At 45.7% G+C, this 14,654-nt stretch overlaps 1 protein-coding gene across 1 annotated transcript in view; it reads left to right on the top strand.

Annotated features, from left to right (window-relative positions):
• The window catches only part of NUDCD3 (NudC domain containing 3), a 293,435-nt gene that overhangs the window by 214,678 nt on the left and 64,103 nt on the right, over positions 1 to 14,654 (top strand). Inside the window, exon 6 of the mRNA XM_085636006.1 lies at positions 12,191 to 12,379. Within this exon, the coding sequence (XP_085492132.1) occupies positions 12,191 to 12,379 (189 nt within the window). The remainder of the gene's footprint in view (positions 1 to 12,190; positions 12,380 to 14,654) is intronic.

Raw genomic sequence — 14,654 nt, 5'->3', positions numbered from 1 at the left:
CCAGGCACTAGTCATTTCCAGACTAGAATATGGATGCTCTACTCTCGCAGGGCTACCCAAGAACTCTCTGGCCCCTTTGAAAGCCTGCCTCAACACCGCCGCCAGACTCCTAACTGGCTCAAAGAAATTCGACCACATCTCTCTCCACCTTAAAGCTCTGAACTAGCTTCCCCTTGAGACCAGAATCCAACCTAAACTGGCCTACATCACTCACAAGGCTCTTTAATCCAATTCCCCTGCATTTCTTGCCCTGAAGCTCGTGATATCCGGAGGAGCCAGAAACTCCCGATCTGCCAGAGACCTTTTGCTCCAACCAGCACGCTTCCGGAGGCAAAAAACCTGCAATCGGGCCTTTTCGGGGGCCGCTCCAAGAATTTGGAACTTTCTCCCATCCGCCATCAGAAGATTTCCGTCTTTGGCACGCTTTAAAAGGAGACCAAAACTTTCCTAATGGGCAAATTCCTCGCATAACAATCATATTACAATTACCTCAACGACCTGTTCCACCCTCCACCTCGGCATTCGCCATGGCTTTTACAGATGATACCAAGCCTGCACTCCTGGGCATCCCACCCAAGAGTTGAGACTGCGTGCCTTCTTGTATAATGTATCTACCTGTCGTTTTTATCCCAAAGGTATCCTGGACTTTGTACTGCTTGTTTTCCTTGTATATTGTATCTACCTATTTTTACCCCACTGTTACCCTCCCCTCCTAAATCGTTTGTATACCACCCTTCAATATTGTGAAGCGCTCCGATACCCGCACGGGTCTGGTTCGCGCTCTATAAAACTTTAAAATAAATAAATACATTTTGCCACCAGGCATTCAACCACACCAGTCTTTCATTCCTGCTGGTGAAATTAAAACCATATGCATATTTCCATGGTTACCATGCAGTGCAGGATGTTTGCTGTACCTCAGTTGAAAAGACTTTACGGTCATTTAGACCTTGGCAGTTTGTCTGCCAATGCCTTTGGCTGAGACAAGAGGCCTCACCTCTTCTCACCACACGGCAGACCACCTGCTCTATTTTTTAGTTAAGCATGTGTCAGATTTTTCTGACAAAAGCACTCCCACCGGCATGGCAGTTGTATTTTCGCCAGAAGTTGTCCTAAAATCCACTCTCCATTCATTAAAAAACTTCTTAAGTGGTAACTTGTGTGTGAAAAACAAAACAAACACTGGCCTTGACGCTGAGGGAGTTTTCTCCTAACATGGTAGACCGAGATGGGGGAAATTAGCATGGGGGTGGCTACCCAATGCACGAAGGGCAGTGACTGTCTGGCAGAGATGATGCTGCCTTTAATAGAGAGCTGACAGAGGCTTCCCTAGAAGTCGGCGCTTGCTCCCCCACCATTTAATGAGGTGGGATAACTGCTGATATGCAGTTGTTTTCCTATCCCAGCAAACTCTACATTACCTCCTAAGCTTTGTGAAGGGGGTTTATAAATTTTGCCTTCCCTTTGTAGAATGCTTTGCCAATTCCTATTTGCTTTCAGGAAAGCTTTTAATACCCAGTTATTTGCAAATTAATGTTTGCCTCTAAGATCTACAGTTATGGCTTTCACATCAAGAACCCTGTGGGTCATGATTCCTTTACAAATTGCTAAAATGATGCATTATAAAATAATACTAAGAAACATAGACCAAATAGGAGGGAGATTCTGGGAGACACCGCTTTAGCAGCAAATAACTGAAACTACCTAGCTAGCTTGATTTACACAGACTTTCACTCATTCGTGATTTTAACACTTTGCAGGGGCAATTGTCACTGAACAAAACTTCAGACTTGGAGAATACTGTGGTCCGGAATGTAAATGCTCACTGAGAAATCACGGACTGTAAATAAAGACTGGTTGACTCAAATCAGATTAGAAACCCTGGGATGTTTGCCTCTGGTAAGTGTGAAAAGTTAAGGCAGTACATTATCCAGGATTTAACATGTAAGAGGAATGACTATCACAATATTACAAAATACTCCAAAAACCCTGGTTCTCTTCTGCTTTTTAAATTCATGGGTGTCTTCTTTCCTTAATGAAGTCATCTGTTACTATGTATGAATATATTTTAGTTTTAGTAATGTTATCTGCACTGCCCCAAAAAAAAACAAGAAAAACCATTGTCAATAATCTCTATTTCTATTACAAAAATATAAAAAATCATTAAAACCACATTATAAAGCAACACATTTCGTCAATATGATTCTTCTCTTGTTTTTATACTTGTTAGAAATGGGGATCTCTAGTTGGCAGCGGCTGGCGCAAATGTCCAAATAGGGATCCTTCTTCCTAAGTCAGTGTAAGGGGGCTACACCCTTTGATAACCCCTGCTCAACCCTGTGGTAACGTAGCACGAGCAGACAGGCCTATCTCAGAGGCAGTGTGTGAAGCATTTATGACCATACAGAGTAACGCAGTGAAGACAATACAAAGGAACACCACACAAGTAGCTATAGAAAAATGAGTATCTTTATATAGGCTTAACACACGGCTCAAAAGCGATCAATATAGATTCACTTAAAAAGCATTAAAAGCACGCAAAAGCGTGTGAAACAAACTCAGTTCGAGGCCGGGTGATGCACAATGTACCTGAGGTTTAAAGGGGCATGGCACGCAGCTTCGTGAGGAAGCCGCGATGGTGATAGGCGTACTCGCAGCGGCCACAGCTCCCAGCTGCAGCGGTCCATGGCGTGCACTCACGATGATCCAGGGATGGTGATTAAAGGCGGGCACCCAGCGGCAACAGTGCTCGGTGGCGATGGCCCACGCAGGTGATAACTAAGATCCTCGATGCGGTGACCAGTGCGGGCACTCAGTGGCACAGCTCCTCAACTGCAGCGGCCCACAATAGCGATAGCGATGATTCTCGTAGCACAGACAGATGCGGGCTCTCAGCGGCAACAGCTCCTCCGCTGCAGCTGCCCACAATAGCGATAGCGATGATTCTCGTAGCACATACAGATGCGGGCTCTCAGCGGCAACAGCTCCTCAGCTGCAGCGGCCCACAATAGCAATAGCGATGATTCTCGTAGCACACACAAATGCGGGCTCTCAGCGGCAACAGCTCCAGCGGCCCACAATAGCGATAGCGATGATTCTTGTAGCACAGACAAATGCGGGCTCTCAGCGGAAACAGCTCCTCAGCTGCAGCGGCCCGCGATAGCGATTATTATCGTAGCACGTCCCCCGCAGTAGACCCAGAGGCTCTGGAATTCTCGACAGAAGCCTCACCTGCGAGTAGAATCCCCCTCAATAGAAATTCGGAAGGCTGATGTGTGAAGTCTAATGTCCCAGCAGGAGGCAAGCTCAAATCAGGTCCTTGGGTAGTTGCTTCAGCAAGATGGTTGAAAGTTTCAAAGTCCTTTCCCTCTAGTTACACGGACAGAGGTTCGTCTTGATATCCAGAAGTAACACACAGTGAAGGGGTTTTAGCACAGATATTTATACCCTAAAAGTCTTTGTTCTCAAAAGTCACAAGTCACTGAACCCAGCCAGAACCAGTTCGGTGTGGTCCTGGAGCACTTTGTTTACAAGGCTGCATCCTGCCTTTCAGGAAGAGGGGGTCTGCCATCAAACGCACAGTGGGAGGTGGAGTCATCATTCACCTTGCCAGGCAAAGCCCTGCTCAGATTAAAGGGTCACCCCTCTCCATACTCCAACTGCAGATCTCTCTATTCAATCCAGGTCGGGCTCAGCCTGCCCTGTCCCTCCAAAACCAGACAGCCAATACACAGAACAGCAAAGCACACTGGAAGACTTGGGCAAGAAAATACCTACTTTCTAAAAGTGGTATTTTCAAACACAGAATATAAAAATAATCCTCACAAAAAGATGCACTTTAATATTCTGAGCTCAGGTATACTAAATTCGACTTTCCAAACATGTTCCTTGGGTCAGCTAGGATTATAGGATGTAATAATTAAACTGCCCATTCTGGCCTAAGGGAACAGATAGCCTTGCAATAGTGAAAAACGAAATAGAGTGTAATTCACTATCAGGACATGCCACACAGACCAAGGCAGGTCCTACCTTTCACATACAATGCACCCTGCCATAGGGGTGATTTACATGATGCCAAGGGAAGGTTTAGGGACTGGGAAGGGGGTTTACTTCAAAGTCAAAATGGCAGTTCTGGACTGCGCACAGACTCTGCAATGGCAAGTCTGAGACACATTTTGCAAGCTGCTTCTGTGGGTGGCGCTATCAGCGCTGCAGGCCCACCAGCAGCATTTGGTCTACCAACCCCGGGCACGCACGGTGCACTATACTAGGGACTAACAGGTAAATCAAATGAGCCAATTATGGGAATACCAATTCATACAGTCAATTTACAATAGGGAGCATTTCGCTGTGGCATTGAATGGCAGTGGCACAGCGCCCAGAGCATCTAACACCAGCAAACCCAGAGGAGACAAAAGCAAAAGATGAAGGGAGACCCACGCCAATGGTCCCAGGTCTAACAATACTTAGACTTTTCCTCATCACTCATACGTACATCTCAGTTTGACCAAGAAAACAGTTGTGATAGTTGTATAAAAACTGGAGTTGATTAGAAATGTGGGGGTGATAATGATGGGCATCATATCCCTTTTAAACCCACACAGATCAGGTATCTGCTTCTGCATGTTCATATGCTTATCCAGCATTATTCTTAGAGAGCTTGTGGAATCAATGATGTTTGGAGTGCAGTTGAGGGTTGTAAGTTGATGCAACCATTTTGCAATGTCTGGGGACTGTTTAACTGGGGTGATGAGGAGGAATTCTGTTTTGAGAGCATTTCATTTCAGGTGATTAAATGTCAACCAACTTGCGTTTCCTGAAGTACTGAGTTGAGAGACCTGATGTCCTCTGGGGAGGAGACTTTCAAGTACAGTTGAGTGTCATCAGCATACATCTGATAGTGGATGTTGGACAATTTCAGGATTTCCATTAGAGGCTCCATGAACAGATTGAAGAGAGTGTGTGAAAGTGTGCACCCCTGTGGTACCCCTAGAGGGAGTGGAGAAGGGTTAGACAGAGACTGATTAACCTTGAGTCTTTGGGTTCTATTGTGTAGGAATGATGAAAACCAGTTTAGTACAATCCCTGATAGCCCACTCCTATTCTTCAGTAGATCAATATGGGTATCATGTTTGACCGTATCAAAAGCAGATGAAAGGTCAAGGAGGATCAGAAGGCACAACTCATTTTGGTCCAGCATTCGTAATGCATCATCCACAATGTTGGTAAGAGCGGATTCTGTGTTTTGACCCTGACGGATCAGTATTGGAATTGGTCCGCGGTTTTGAATAGGCTCCAGGAAGGATTGTTTTTAGGAGGGAGATCCAGAATTTGAGGGGGCACGCCGAACCCAGAGGGTGTATAGCTGGAAGGTTGATTCTCCAAGGCGGATCATAGTTCCATTGCGATATTTGTTTACTTATCACAGACGAAGGCAGCAAACTCCTCACAGTTAAGCTGCTGATAGAGTTCCAAGGAGGGAGGGTTAGGTTGGCTGTTAGATCGGAGCTTGATGAGTTAAAAAAAAAAAAAAATTGGTCAGTTTTTGGCTGGCTCTAGTTGTTTTCTGAAGTAACTAGCTTAAGAACATCTGATGCGTTTGTTGTATGAATTTCTCAGATGTCAGCTGAGTGAGATGGTCGAGGGAGAGGATCATCACAAACGTTCTGCTAGTCTCAGGTTTCTTCTTTCAGTATTTAGGCTCCCATTATACCAAGTATTGGAGATTTTGGAGCGCATTCTTTTTAGCTGTAGGGGTGCCGTTGAATCTAATATGTTAGTCATGGAGTGATTATAATGGTCTGGAAGATCACTGATATCAGACATGTCCCGAGGAGGAGGCAGGATGTTATCAGTACGCAAAGTCAGATCATATAAGTTAATGTTTCTTAGACTTCTTTGCCAATGTCTAGGTTTCTTCGGCTGAGCTTTAATGGTTGTCACCGATTCTGAGACGAGGAAGGAGATGCCATGGTGGTCCATCCAGTCACATGGGGCGATAGATTGAAGTTGATTGGAGTTGATCTTACCAATGACCAGATCTAAGGTAGCTCCCTTGATGTGAGTAGGGCTATAGCATATTTGAATGAGGATGAGGTCTAATAATTTGGGGAGAGGAGTTGTCCTAACGGTTAGGGCGCTCAACCTCGGACCTGGGGCAACTGGGTTCGAGTCTCGGTAACGACGCTAAAACACCCTATGATTCTGGGCAAATCACTTAATCTCCCCTTGCCTAACAAAAATAAAAAAAAATTAAAAAAATGTGTGTCCTCATGTTACGTAACAGGTGCTATGTAAAGCGCTCTGATACCCGATTGGATTCGGGTCAAGTTTGCGCTATATAAAACTCTGGGGGAAAAATAAATAAGGATTTAAGGCTATTGACGGACGAGTCATTCAGGTAATTCCAATGAAGTCTCCAAGGAAGATCTGGGTGCCATGATACTCCACGTTCGTAAAGATGATTTCCATGATCTGTTCTAAGAAAGTGAGAGTGTCTTGTGGATGGTGGTAGAGCGCGTGGAATTTGCATGCTCGTTTGTTGTTACATGAGACCTCGAAGCACAGGTATTCCCATGACGATAGGGAATCGGATTGTAGTTGTCAAACTGATAATTTGCTATGATGTATCCATGTGATGCCTCCCCCTAGCCCACCCGGTCTTTCGGGCCTGATGATGTCATAGTTAAGGGGCACAAGAATCTCGATTATTGGTACAGATAAATTGCTGTGCCAGGTTTCCATCAGCACTAAAATGTCTGTATCATGCGCAAGGATGAGGGCAGCAATGTCTGCAGCATGTCGTACTACTGATCTGCAGTTGAGAAGGATGCATTTAAGTTGTGGTTTGGAATCTGAGGAAGTAATAGTGGTGGGGACTCTAGTGAGGTTGTTCTTATTTAAGGATCAAGAGTTAACCACTAATTTCCATACTGTCAGCATTACCTTCATTACACCTGAAGTAATTCCTACAATAAAATGGTGCCTGCAAAATCAGTCACAAGTGTGGAAAACACGTAGCAGAACTGTCAAAATTCTCACCCGGCTGAAGACCTATCCTTGCCATCATCATCTATGGATATAAATGTAAATACAGAATGTTGCCACAAACTCACACCACCAGTTAATAACGCACAGTAAACGTGTCCCATGTTTTGATTTAATATAGTCCAGTCTAGGCCACCTACCTGAAAAACTGATATAAGATATATTTGATCCTAACTCTTTAATCTACTCACAACATCCTATATCTGAATTCGCACACAAAATTAGCGATTGTGCAAATGTCTGGAAATTATTACTACACTCAATAAGCAATTACCTCAACATCATTTGTGCTCATGCTACGAGGATCTTTTGTACAATGATTACTATTGCTTTCCATATCCAAGTGGAATTTGGGTATGAATAACTAAGCATGTTGATATGAAGACAAGTGAACAATCAAGTTTAGAAAAATTCATATGGTTTTATTGATGAACTCTAAGGTCTTGCCTTTTTGTTTGTTGTTGAAATACCTCTTGTTTACCAAACCAAAAACGTAGTCTGCTTGTAACAGCACATTCCTGAACATTGGTTGGCTTTTTTCAAACTCGTTTACTTGCTTCATATTCAATGGCTTTTATCCTCTGTGTTTTTCCCTCCCAGGAACATAGCTGATTTACTGTCCGCTTTATCGGATGATTTGTATCCTTTAACTGATCACTCTGGGAACTACTTTTTAGGTCTCGCCTGGTGTTGGAGCGCGCATGCACTCCTCGCCTGTGAGAGATATTGTAAACAGAGAATTTCTAAAAAGGACTCTAAGCCCCACCCCTCATTTCCATTGGGTAGCATCAGCGTTTGTTAAACGATACCTTCCCATTGAAAAGGAGGGTTTTCGGTTGCCGCCTTTTGGGTTTTTTGGACGATCCCCCAGGACTCGGTTGCCTTTATTACGGCTGTCGTGACGAAGTTTCTTATCAGAGGCTTCGTCACGCTGCCTTGCACGCGCCAGTCCGGCTCTGTGATTGGGCCCTCTGAGAACGCTCTTCTTTTAGTAGGACTCCTGCATTTTTGGGCGTCTTTCCAATGTGTGCATCTCTTTAACTGCGTGGCATCCCTTTTAGGGAAGCCACGAGTGTGCTCCTTTGTGTTTTAAAAAGCAGCCACGGTACTGTCCATAGGCAACTCCAGCCTGAGCTGTGCGGTGTGTGTGCAGCGCGGGAGCTGCAAGGAGCTCGGATGGGGGAAGGCTCAGGATCCTCAAGTGAAATGTTAGCAACAAACGACGTGCTCACTGCCCAGGCTCTGCATCATCTGCAACAGCACGGAATCCCTGCAGCTAGTTAGAATGAGCATTTCTTGTAAGTGTTTGTGTTTTATCGTTGTGTCAGCGACGCGTTGCACTAGTTTGACTTCTTCCTTATTCTCTGCCACCCTCAAAAAAGTCATGCCCGAGGAGGACCTCCCCCCTCCACCAGCTATGTCACTGTCTGAGCGCTGGAGCTGCTTCATGTCCGCTGCGCTATCTAGAAGCCGTGTGACCCACCTCCCCACCCGCTCGTCATGCTGGCCGCGACTAGTGTGCCACATTGAGGCTGTCACTCAAGCTGGTAAGTGCCCGCGGCCTGTACAAGCTGCTCGCCATGACTGCACTTAACCTTCACCTTTGGCCCCTGCTCGTCCCTTCCTCACCCTGCTGTCCCCGTGCACACAAAGCTGCAGCAGGCCTTAAGCACTAAACTCTTATGTCTCGCACATAGGTCAGGATCCCGCATCCTCATTAGCGCTACAATTACCGTCAGAGTGACAGCTCGAGTGCGCTGTTAGTGACCCTGCCTCACTGTTCATGTGCCAGGCTGCGCATCTCTGCACTACAGCACAGCAGGTAACGCTGGAGCCCACGCAAGTCGAGAGTTATACAGACGCTAAAGTGCAACACCCTCACATTTCACAAAGCAGGATTACAGCCCGTCTCCTATTGCCCTGAATATCAGTCAGAGGAAGTGTCAGGATCACCACATACACAGCCCATGGCTACTGGCTTTGCTGAATGAATGCCCCTTCACTAGAAGTTCCGTACGCAGCGCACCTAAAGTATGGCAAGAATTGCACATATTTTCGCACCATTCCTAAATGGCAAGCTAATAATACCCACATGCAAATATGTCGTTCCACTGATTTAGGAGGTCAGTGTATAAGCCGTTTCTTTGATGTTGGCGGGCCCGTCATCACATTCCCATGGGCTCTCAGCTCCGGAGGAGGCCAGGCAGTGCTGCTGGACAGCGGTGAAGAATTGCGAAGGGAATCCAGCCACACACCATGCTCCACCCTCCGCAGCCCCTGCCGCGAGTCCCCAAACATGTCCACAGAGTCACTGTGTAAGTGCAAGAGTGTGCAAGGAACCGTGCGATAGCAACATCCTGCTTGTCACAGTGCAATCCAGCTTTTTCGATTTGTTCCCACTGCCCGACCCTTTTGCACTTTTGAAACGCCCACTGCGGTGCCTTCAACGCTGTGTCTGCTGTGCAGGTCTCTCTCCGCAGTTCCTCCAGGATCTGTGTGCAGGCCTTTTCCCTATCACTTCAACCTCGCCATGAAATGCATCCTCGGGTGCGTCCTGGCCTTCCAACTGGCCCTCTGCATGTGCCTGGCTCAACCACAACGTGCGTTTATCAGCTGCGTGGTCTCACTCAGGGGGTACTCATTCAGTGGCACACCTCGAGTGCCAGGGGCCCTAAAGCAAGTAAGGGAATGGGGTCCCATCCTCTGGTTTGGTAGTTAAAAACACACTTTAATGGGGATAAATTGGAGCTGTCGCACCCATCGTCCTCATCGTCCTCGTTGTCACTGCACCTGCTGCTCCCGACTCTGACCCTGGTGTCACTGCACCTGCTGCACCATCAATATATACGCCTATATCTAATCACCCCCCGGGGCTGTCGGTCCTTTGCTCAGTCACTGTAGGCGCGCGCTGCTGTCATTAGGGTGTCCACCTCACTCCATGTCCTGGTGATCACTGTTTACATTCCTTTGCTTTCAAGACACTGTGATGCATTCTGGGTGTTGCAGTCCGGATTTGCTTCAATTGAAGAAATGAGATGTGAACACTTGATAGCTGTGATTTGAGGGTGAAAATGAAATGACTGGAAACAGTGTCCGTGATCACGTAGAGTGCGGTTGTCAGCTTGACTGTCATATCACAGGGGTCGTCACAACTCTGTCACTCAGAGATGTCACTGCTTGGGCTGCCACCACTCACTGCTCTCACTGGAGGTTGTGTTTTTTCTCTGTGCTGGGAGTCTCTTGGTGCTCTGCGGGCGCACTCAAGAACCGTCACTTCTGTCTGTCCACCCACAGGTGCCATCACTACATGGTGCTGTCTCAGTTCTTTCAAGGGTGTCTACTCTGATTCTGCTCTCACCACCGTTACTGTTCTACCCACAAAACGGAAACTGGACGCTTTCTACTTGCACTCATGGCCTCTTTTTACCGCCTTAACACCCCAGGGTTGTCAACGACTGCCTCTACTGTCTCCTCACACTTGGGTTGTCAGTGCTGTTCGTTCACATCCAAAGCTGCTTGTGTTTACCGCTGACAGTCACTGTTAAGTTCAGTCACAGCATCCTGCTCACTGTGGGGTTCTGTCTGTCTTCTACATCGACTATATGCTTTCCTTAAATCGGAGTTGCCACTACTGTCAGTTCAAACGTGGGTAGTGGCTGCTGTGTTTCACACGTAGGTGGTTGAATCGTGTTGTATTGCAGCATTTATATAGCGCTTACTACCCTTATATGGGGCTCTAAAATACTTCCCTACATGGGTAGCATGCTACACAGTGCAGGCTGTGTGGTTGGAAGTATAGAATTGGCATTTTTTCTGATGTTGTTATTTTTTATTTGCGTCTGTATAACACCATAGACTGTGCATGTTGATTAAGGGGTTGCTCCTATATAAACAGTGTTACAGCAAATAGCTTTGCATTAAAGAATACTTGTTTTTCTTTCTTTTTTTTACTTTTTACTTTAATGAGCACGACGCCGTCTTCACGGACACTGCGCTATACAAAGCAATAGGTGTTGCTTTTGGTATTGTAAATAACAATGGCAAAAGGCATTGCCATTTACAACGCCAATAGCTCCAAAACTCGCAGTTGCGAGACCTATTGCATTGTAAATGCTTGTTTTCTTCTTCATTCAGCATGCCTTGAGAGTGTATGTGTTTTCTCTCTCTCTTCTTCATGTGCTGATTCCACTTTCAAATTCCCACGCTCTGCATATGCCGTCTTGCTTTCCTGATTCCCTCCAGCTTGTTCATTGTTCCCCAAATCCTGCTCTATTTGCTTTTTTTTATTTGTTCGGCTCACCTTTGACTCAAGCAATGCCTTTTCTCTGCACCCTCTTACCATTGTTCCCTCCTCGTGTTGACTTCTCCCACACCATTTCCTCCATTGCTTCCACACTCCTCTAGTCGCTTTCCTTTTTTTTGTTTTGTAGTTTTTTTAAATGTTTTTATTTATCAATATTTTCGGGTCCCGGTAACTGCCGTGTGTCCCCCCCACCCCCTTCATAGTCAGACTTAAATACTGCACTCACTTTGTACACAATGGGAAATGGTATTAACGCATTTTCCATGGGTGCGTTTTGCTCCACCACCGCACACCACCCTCTGTGGCCAAATGGGAATTTTTTTTGGGAAAAAATGCTAATGCAAAACTTTGGCTCATTGGTGAAAAAGTACAAGAAACTAAACAAGAGTGCTGCAGTTTCAGCATGCCACCAGAAGAGAGATTGTAAAAAACTGTACTTTATTAGACAGAGGTTGGCAGCAGTAGGATACAGAATTACCATTTGTAAATTGATTTATCTTCCCCAGGCACCTACTTTGGCAATAGTCGTCCGGATTTTCATGCCTTTTAAACTGTTTTGAGTTTCATTGCAAAGAGTGCAGATGAGGTTGGTTGTGAGGGCTTGTGGTAGAACATGGCTGCAGATGTGGTTCTGAGTGATGGACAGTAATGTCTGTGACTGATATGTGAGAGGACAGCGATGGTGGTATCTCCAACAAGCATTGATGTAAACGCCATTTTGTTTCCTTTTTAACAAATGTAGTCGACTTGGTGTAGAAGGAATGGTGCCCTAAATCAAGACACTGAAGCCTCTATGCTCACCTGTATTCTGTGCTCTTCTCTCTGTCTTCCACACCACAGATTAACTTGAGTAAGAATGGCGAGTATTGGTGGAACGCCATCCTGGAGGGCGAGGAGAAGATAGACATTGAAAAGATCCACAAAGAGCGCTCCATGGCAGCTATTGATGATGAGGAGCACGCTGTGCTTGACCGGCTCAGCTATGACTACCACCAGAAACTGCAAGGAAAGCCTCAAAGCCACGAGATGGTATGTACTTTGCTATCTGTTACTGGAAGATCAGCAACATGGAAATGTTATCCCCAACAGGCCTCAATTTTGAGCCGTGGGTCTGCTCTGCAAATGAGATAAAATTACAGCTGAGGTATAGGAATTGGGAGTGTCTGAATCATTGTTCTAGACATGGCTGGGAAGAGTCAGGAGTTGCCTGCCTCTATGGCCTTCAATTAATCAAAATGTAAACGTAGCAAAAGTGACGTCACTCACCCTTTAGTTCCTGATGCCATCCCATATTTGACCCTAAGTCTTGCTAGTAATGGATTTGCCAGGGGTGTAAAAGAATAAGCCAGGGTTAGAAGCTGCTGCTTCCGGCTATCCCTAATTTACATTTGAGGAGGCCTTAGAAGTCTGAAGAGAGCATTGGGATGGCGAAGGATCACAAGGTATGTGGATTCTATCAGTACTGCAATAGGAGAGGTGGTGCAGATCAGGAGTGGGATGCACTGGAAAGCAGTATGTATGGTTTTCAGGTACTCCAGTAGCAGAGGACAATGTGTGTCTGGGCAGAGAATAGTTTCCCGAGCGGTGATGTAGAGGGAGAAAGAATTAGAGAGGGGGGGTTCCCGGTGCTAGAACAGCAGAGGGCCTGCACATGTGCAAAGGTTGAAAGATGAGACTATTGTTGGGCTTGGATGTTGTGGTCTAATTTGTTCGCGAACCGAAGGACGGAGTAGTTTTGTCTGGCAGGGGCATACTTGTAATTATCTTCCGTGCTGTAGGCAGAACAGGACCACAGTGACGCTTGTGGCAGGCAGCCACCTTCTAACGTCACTTGTCTGATTCGGTGCCACTGTCCCTGGCATCCTTGCTCTACCGCCTCCTCCCAGGGTTTATTTTTCTTCACAAGCGTACTTCGAGTCCTTTGCAGTCAAAAATAAGAAACCTGTCCAATAACAAACAAGAAAAGAACAGCGCTGAATGAACCTCACCCTCCCTTACTGAGCAACATGCACAACTAATGTGCCTCAGTTCTGCCCTGAAACATTCACCCGCTATTCCAGCACTAAGACCTATAAACACCCTTCCTCTGCACCAAAGTTCTTACCTAAAACACCCATTGTTCATCTACTCGCAACCTGCTTATCCCACTCTTGTATCCCTGGTCAGTTCATTGCTTGAGTCTGTGCACAGCCCTGCCAGTGGACCTTAGTCATGGTGTGTTGCACCTCTTGCAATACTGTGGCCTACAGCTTACTGTAACCTATGAAGATGCTCTGCTGACGTCTGGGATGAATTGTAGTTCACAAGTTTAAAACATAGCAAGCCAACTATGCCTTTCATCTTTTCAGCGGCGATAAATTGAGCATGACACCGACTTGTATTTACAGTGCTTAGAAAACTCAAAATAGCTTTATGATGTATTCTATAAACACAAGTGACTAAACACGTCTGCTGATGCATCGTGGCCTAGAGCTGCATTCACCATGCTATTCCATTAGCAACACACAAGTCTGCCAATGCACCCCACTCAATGTTTAGCACTCCCTGCGTCTGCAGTACAGGGTAATGCATAGAAAGCTATAGCAATATACCTCAGTATTGCACTTATAGTTCTGACAATTTATCATAATATTAATCTACAGTACTCCCTGATGTTCCATGGTTTTAGAGACACATGCAGATCACACACTTGTGTCTCCAGGCATTCCAATACTGAAACCCATGATCTGTCAATCCACTTTAATCCTGGTAAGCCACACTACCTGGTATTCCAGCACTAAAACTGGCACACACCTCGGCCAGTGTACCTCTGTCCTGGTCAGCTGTACATCTATATATTCTAGTCCTTGGATAAACGTACACAGCTCTGCTAACACAACTTAACCCTGCCCTGCTGCACCCCACTGTACAGGGATTGTGGGCACAGTTGCATGAATGTGCCTCTGTTCTGAACTGCACCAACCCTCACACGGGTAGAATTGGTGGGTTGTCTAAAGAGCAGGACGATTGTATTTTTCATTCTAGTTGTGCACCTAGAGCGGGGTTACGGTTAATGGATGTTAGAAGGAAAATAACTTTTTTAAGTCACCAAGCAACTTCCTTTGCTGTAATTGTGCCAAGCACAAGAAAACTATAGAAGAGCAGAGCAAATGAGGATTAGAGGAGCTCAAATCACAGTTAAAGACATTAGAACCTAAACATGTATATATTTAAACAACTGTAGTTGTTAATTTGCTCTTGAGTAGTGCACTATCTGCCCTTCATATGGTGTTCAGTGATATGGGGGTATGACTACAAACATTTC

The sequence above is a fragment of the Triturus cristatus genome, chromosome 11 (assembly GCF_964204655.1).
Source record: "Triturus cristatus chromosome 11, aTriCri1.1, whole genome shotgun sequence".
In the NCBI taxonomy this organism is placed as follows: domain Eukaryota; kingdom Metazoa; phylum Chordata; class Amphibia; order Caudata; family Salamandridae; genus Triturus; species Triturus cristatus.
This window is presented reverse-complemented; position numbering and strand designations above follow the sequence as displayed.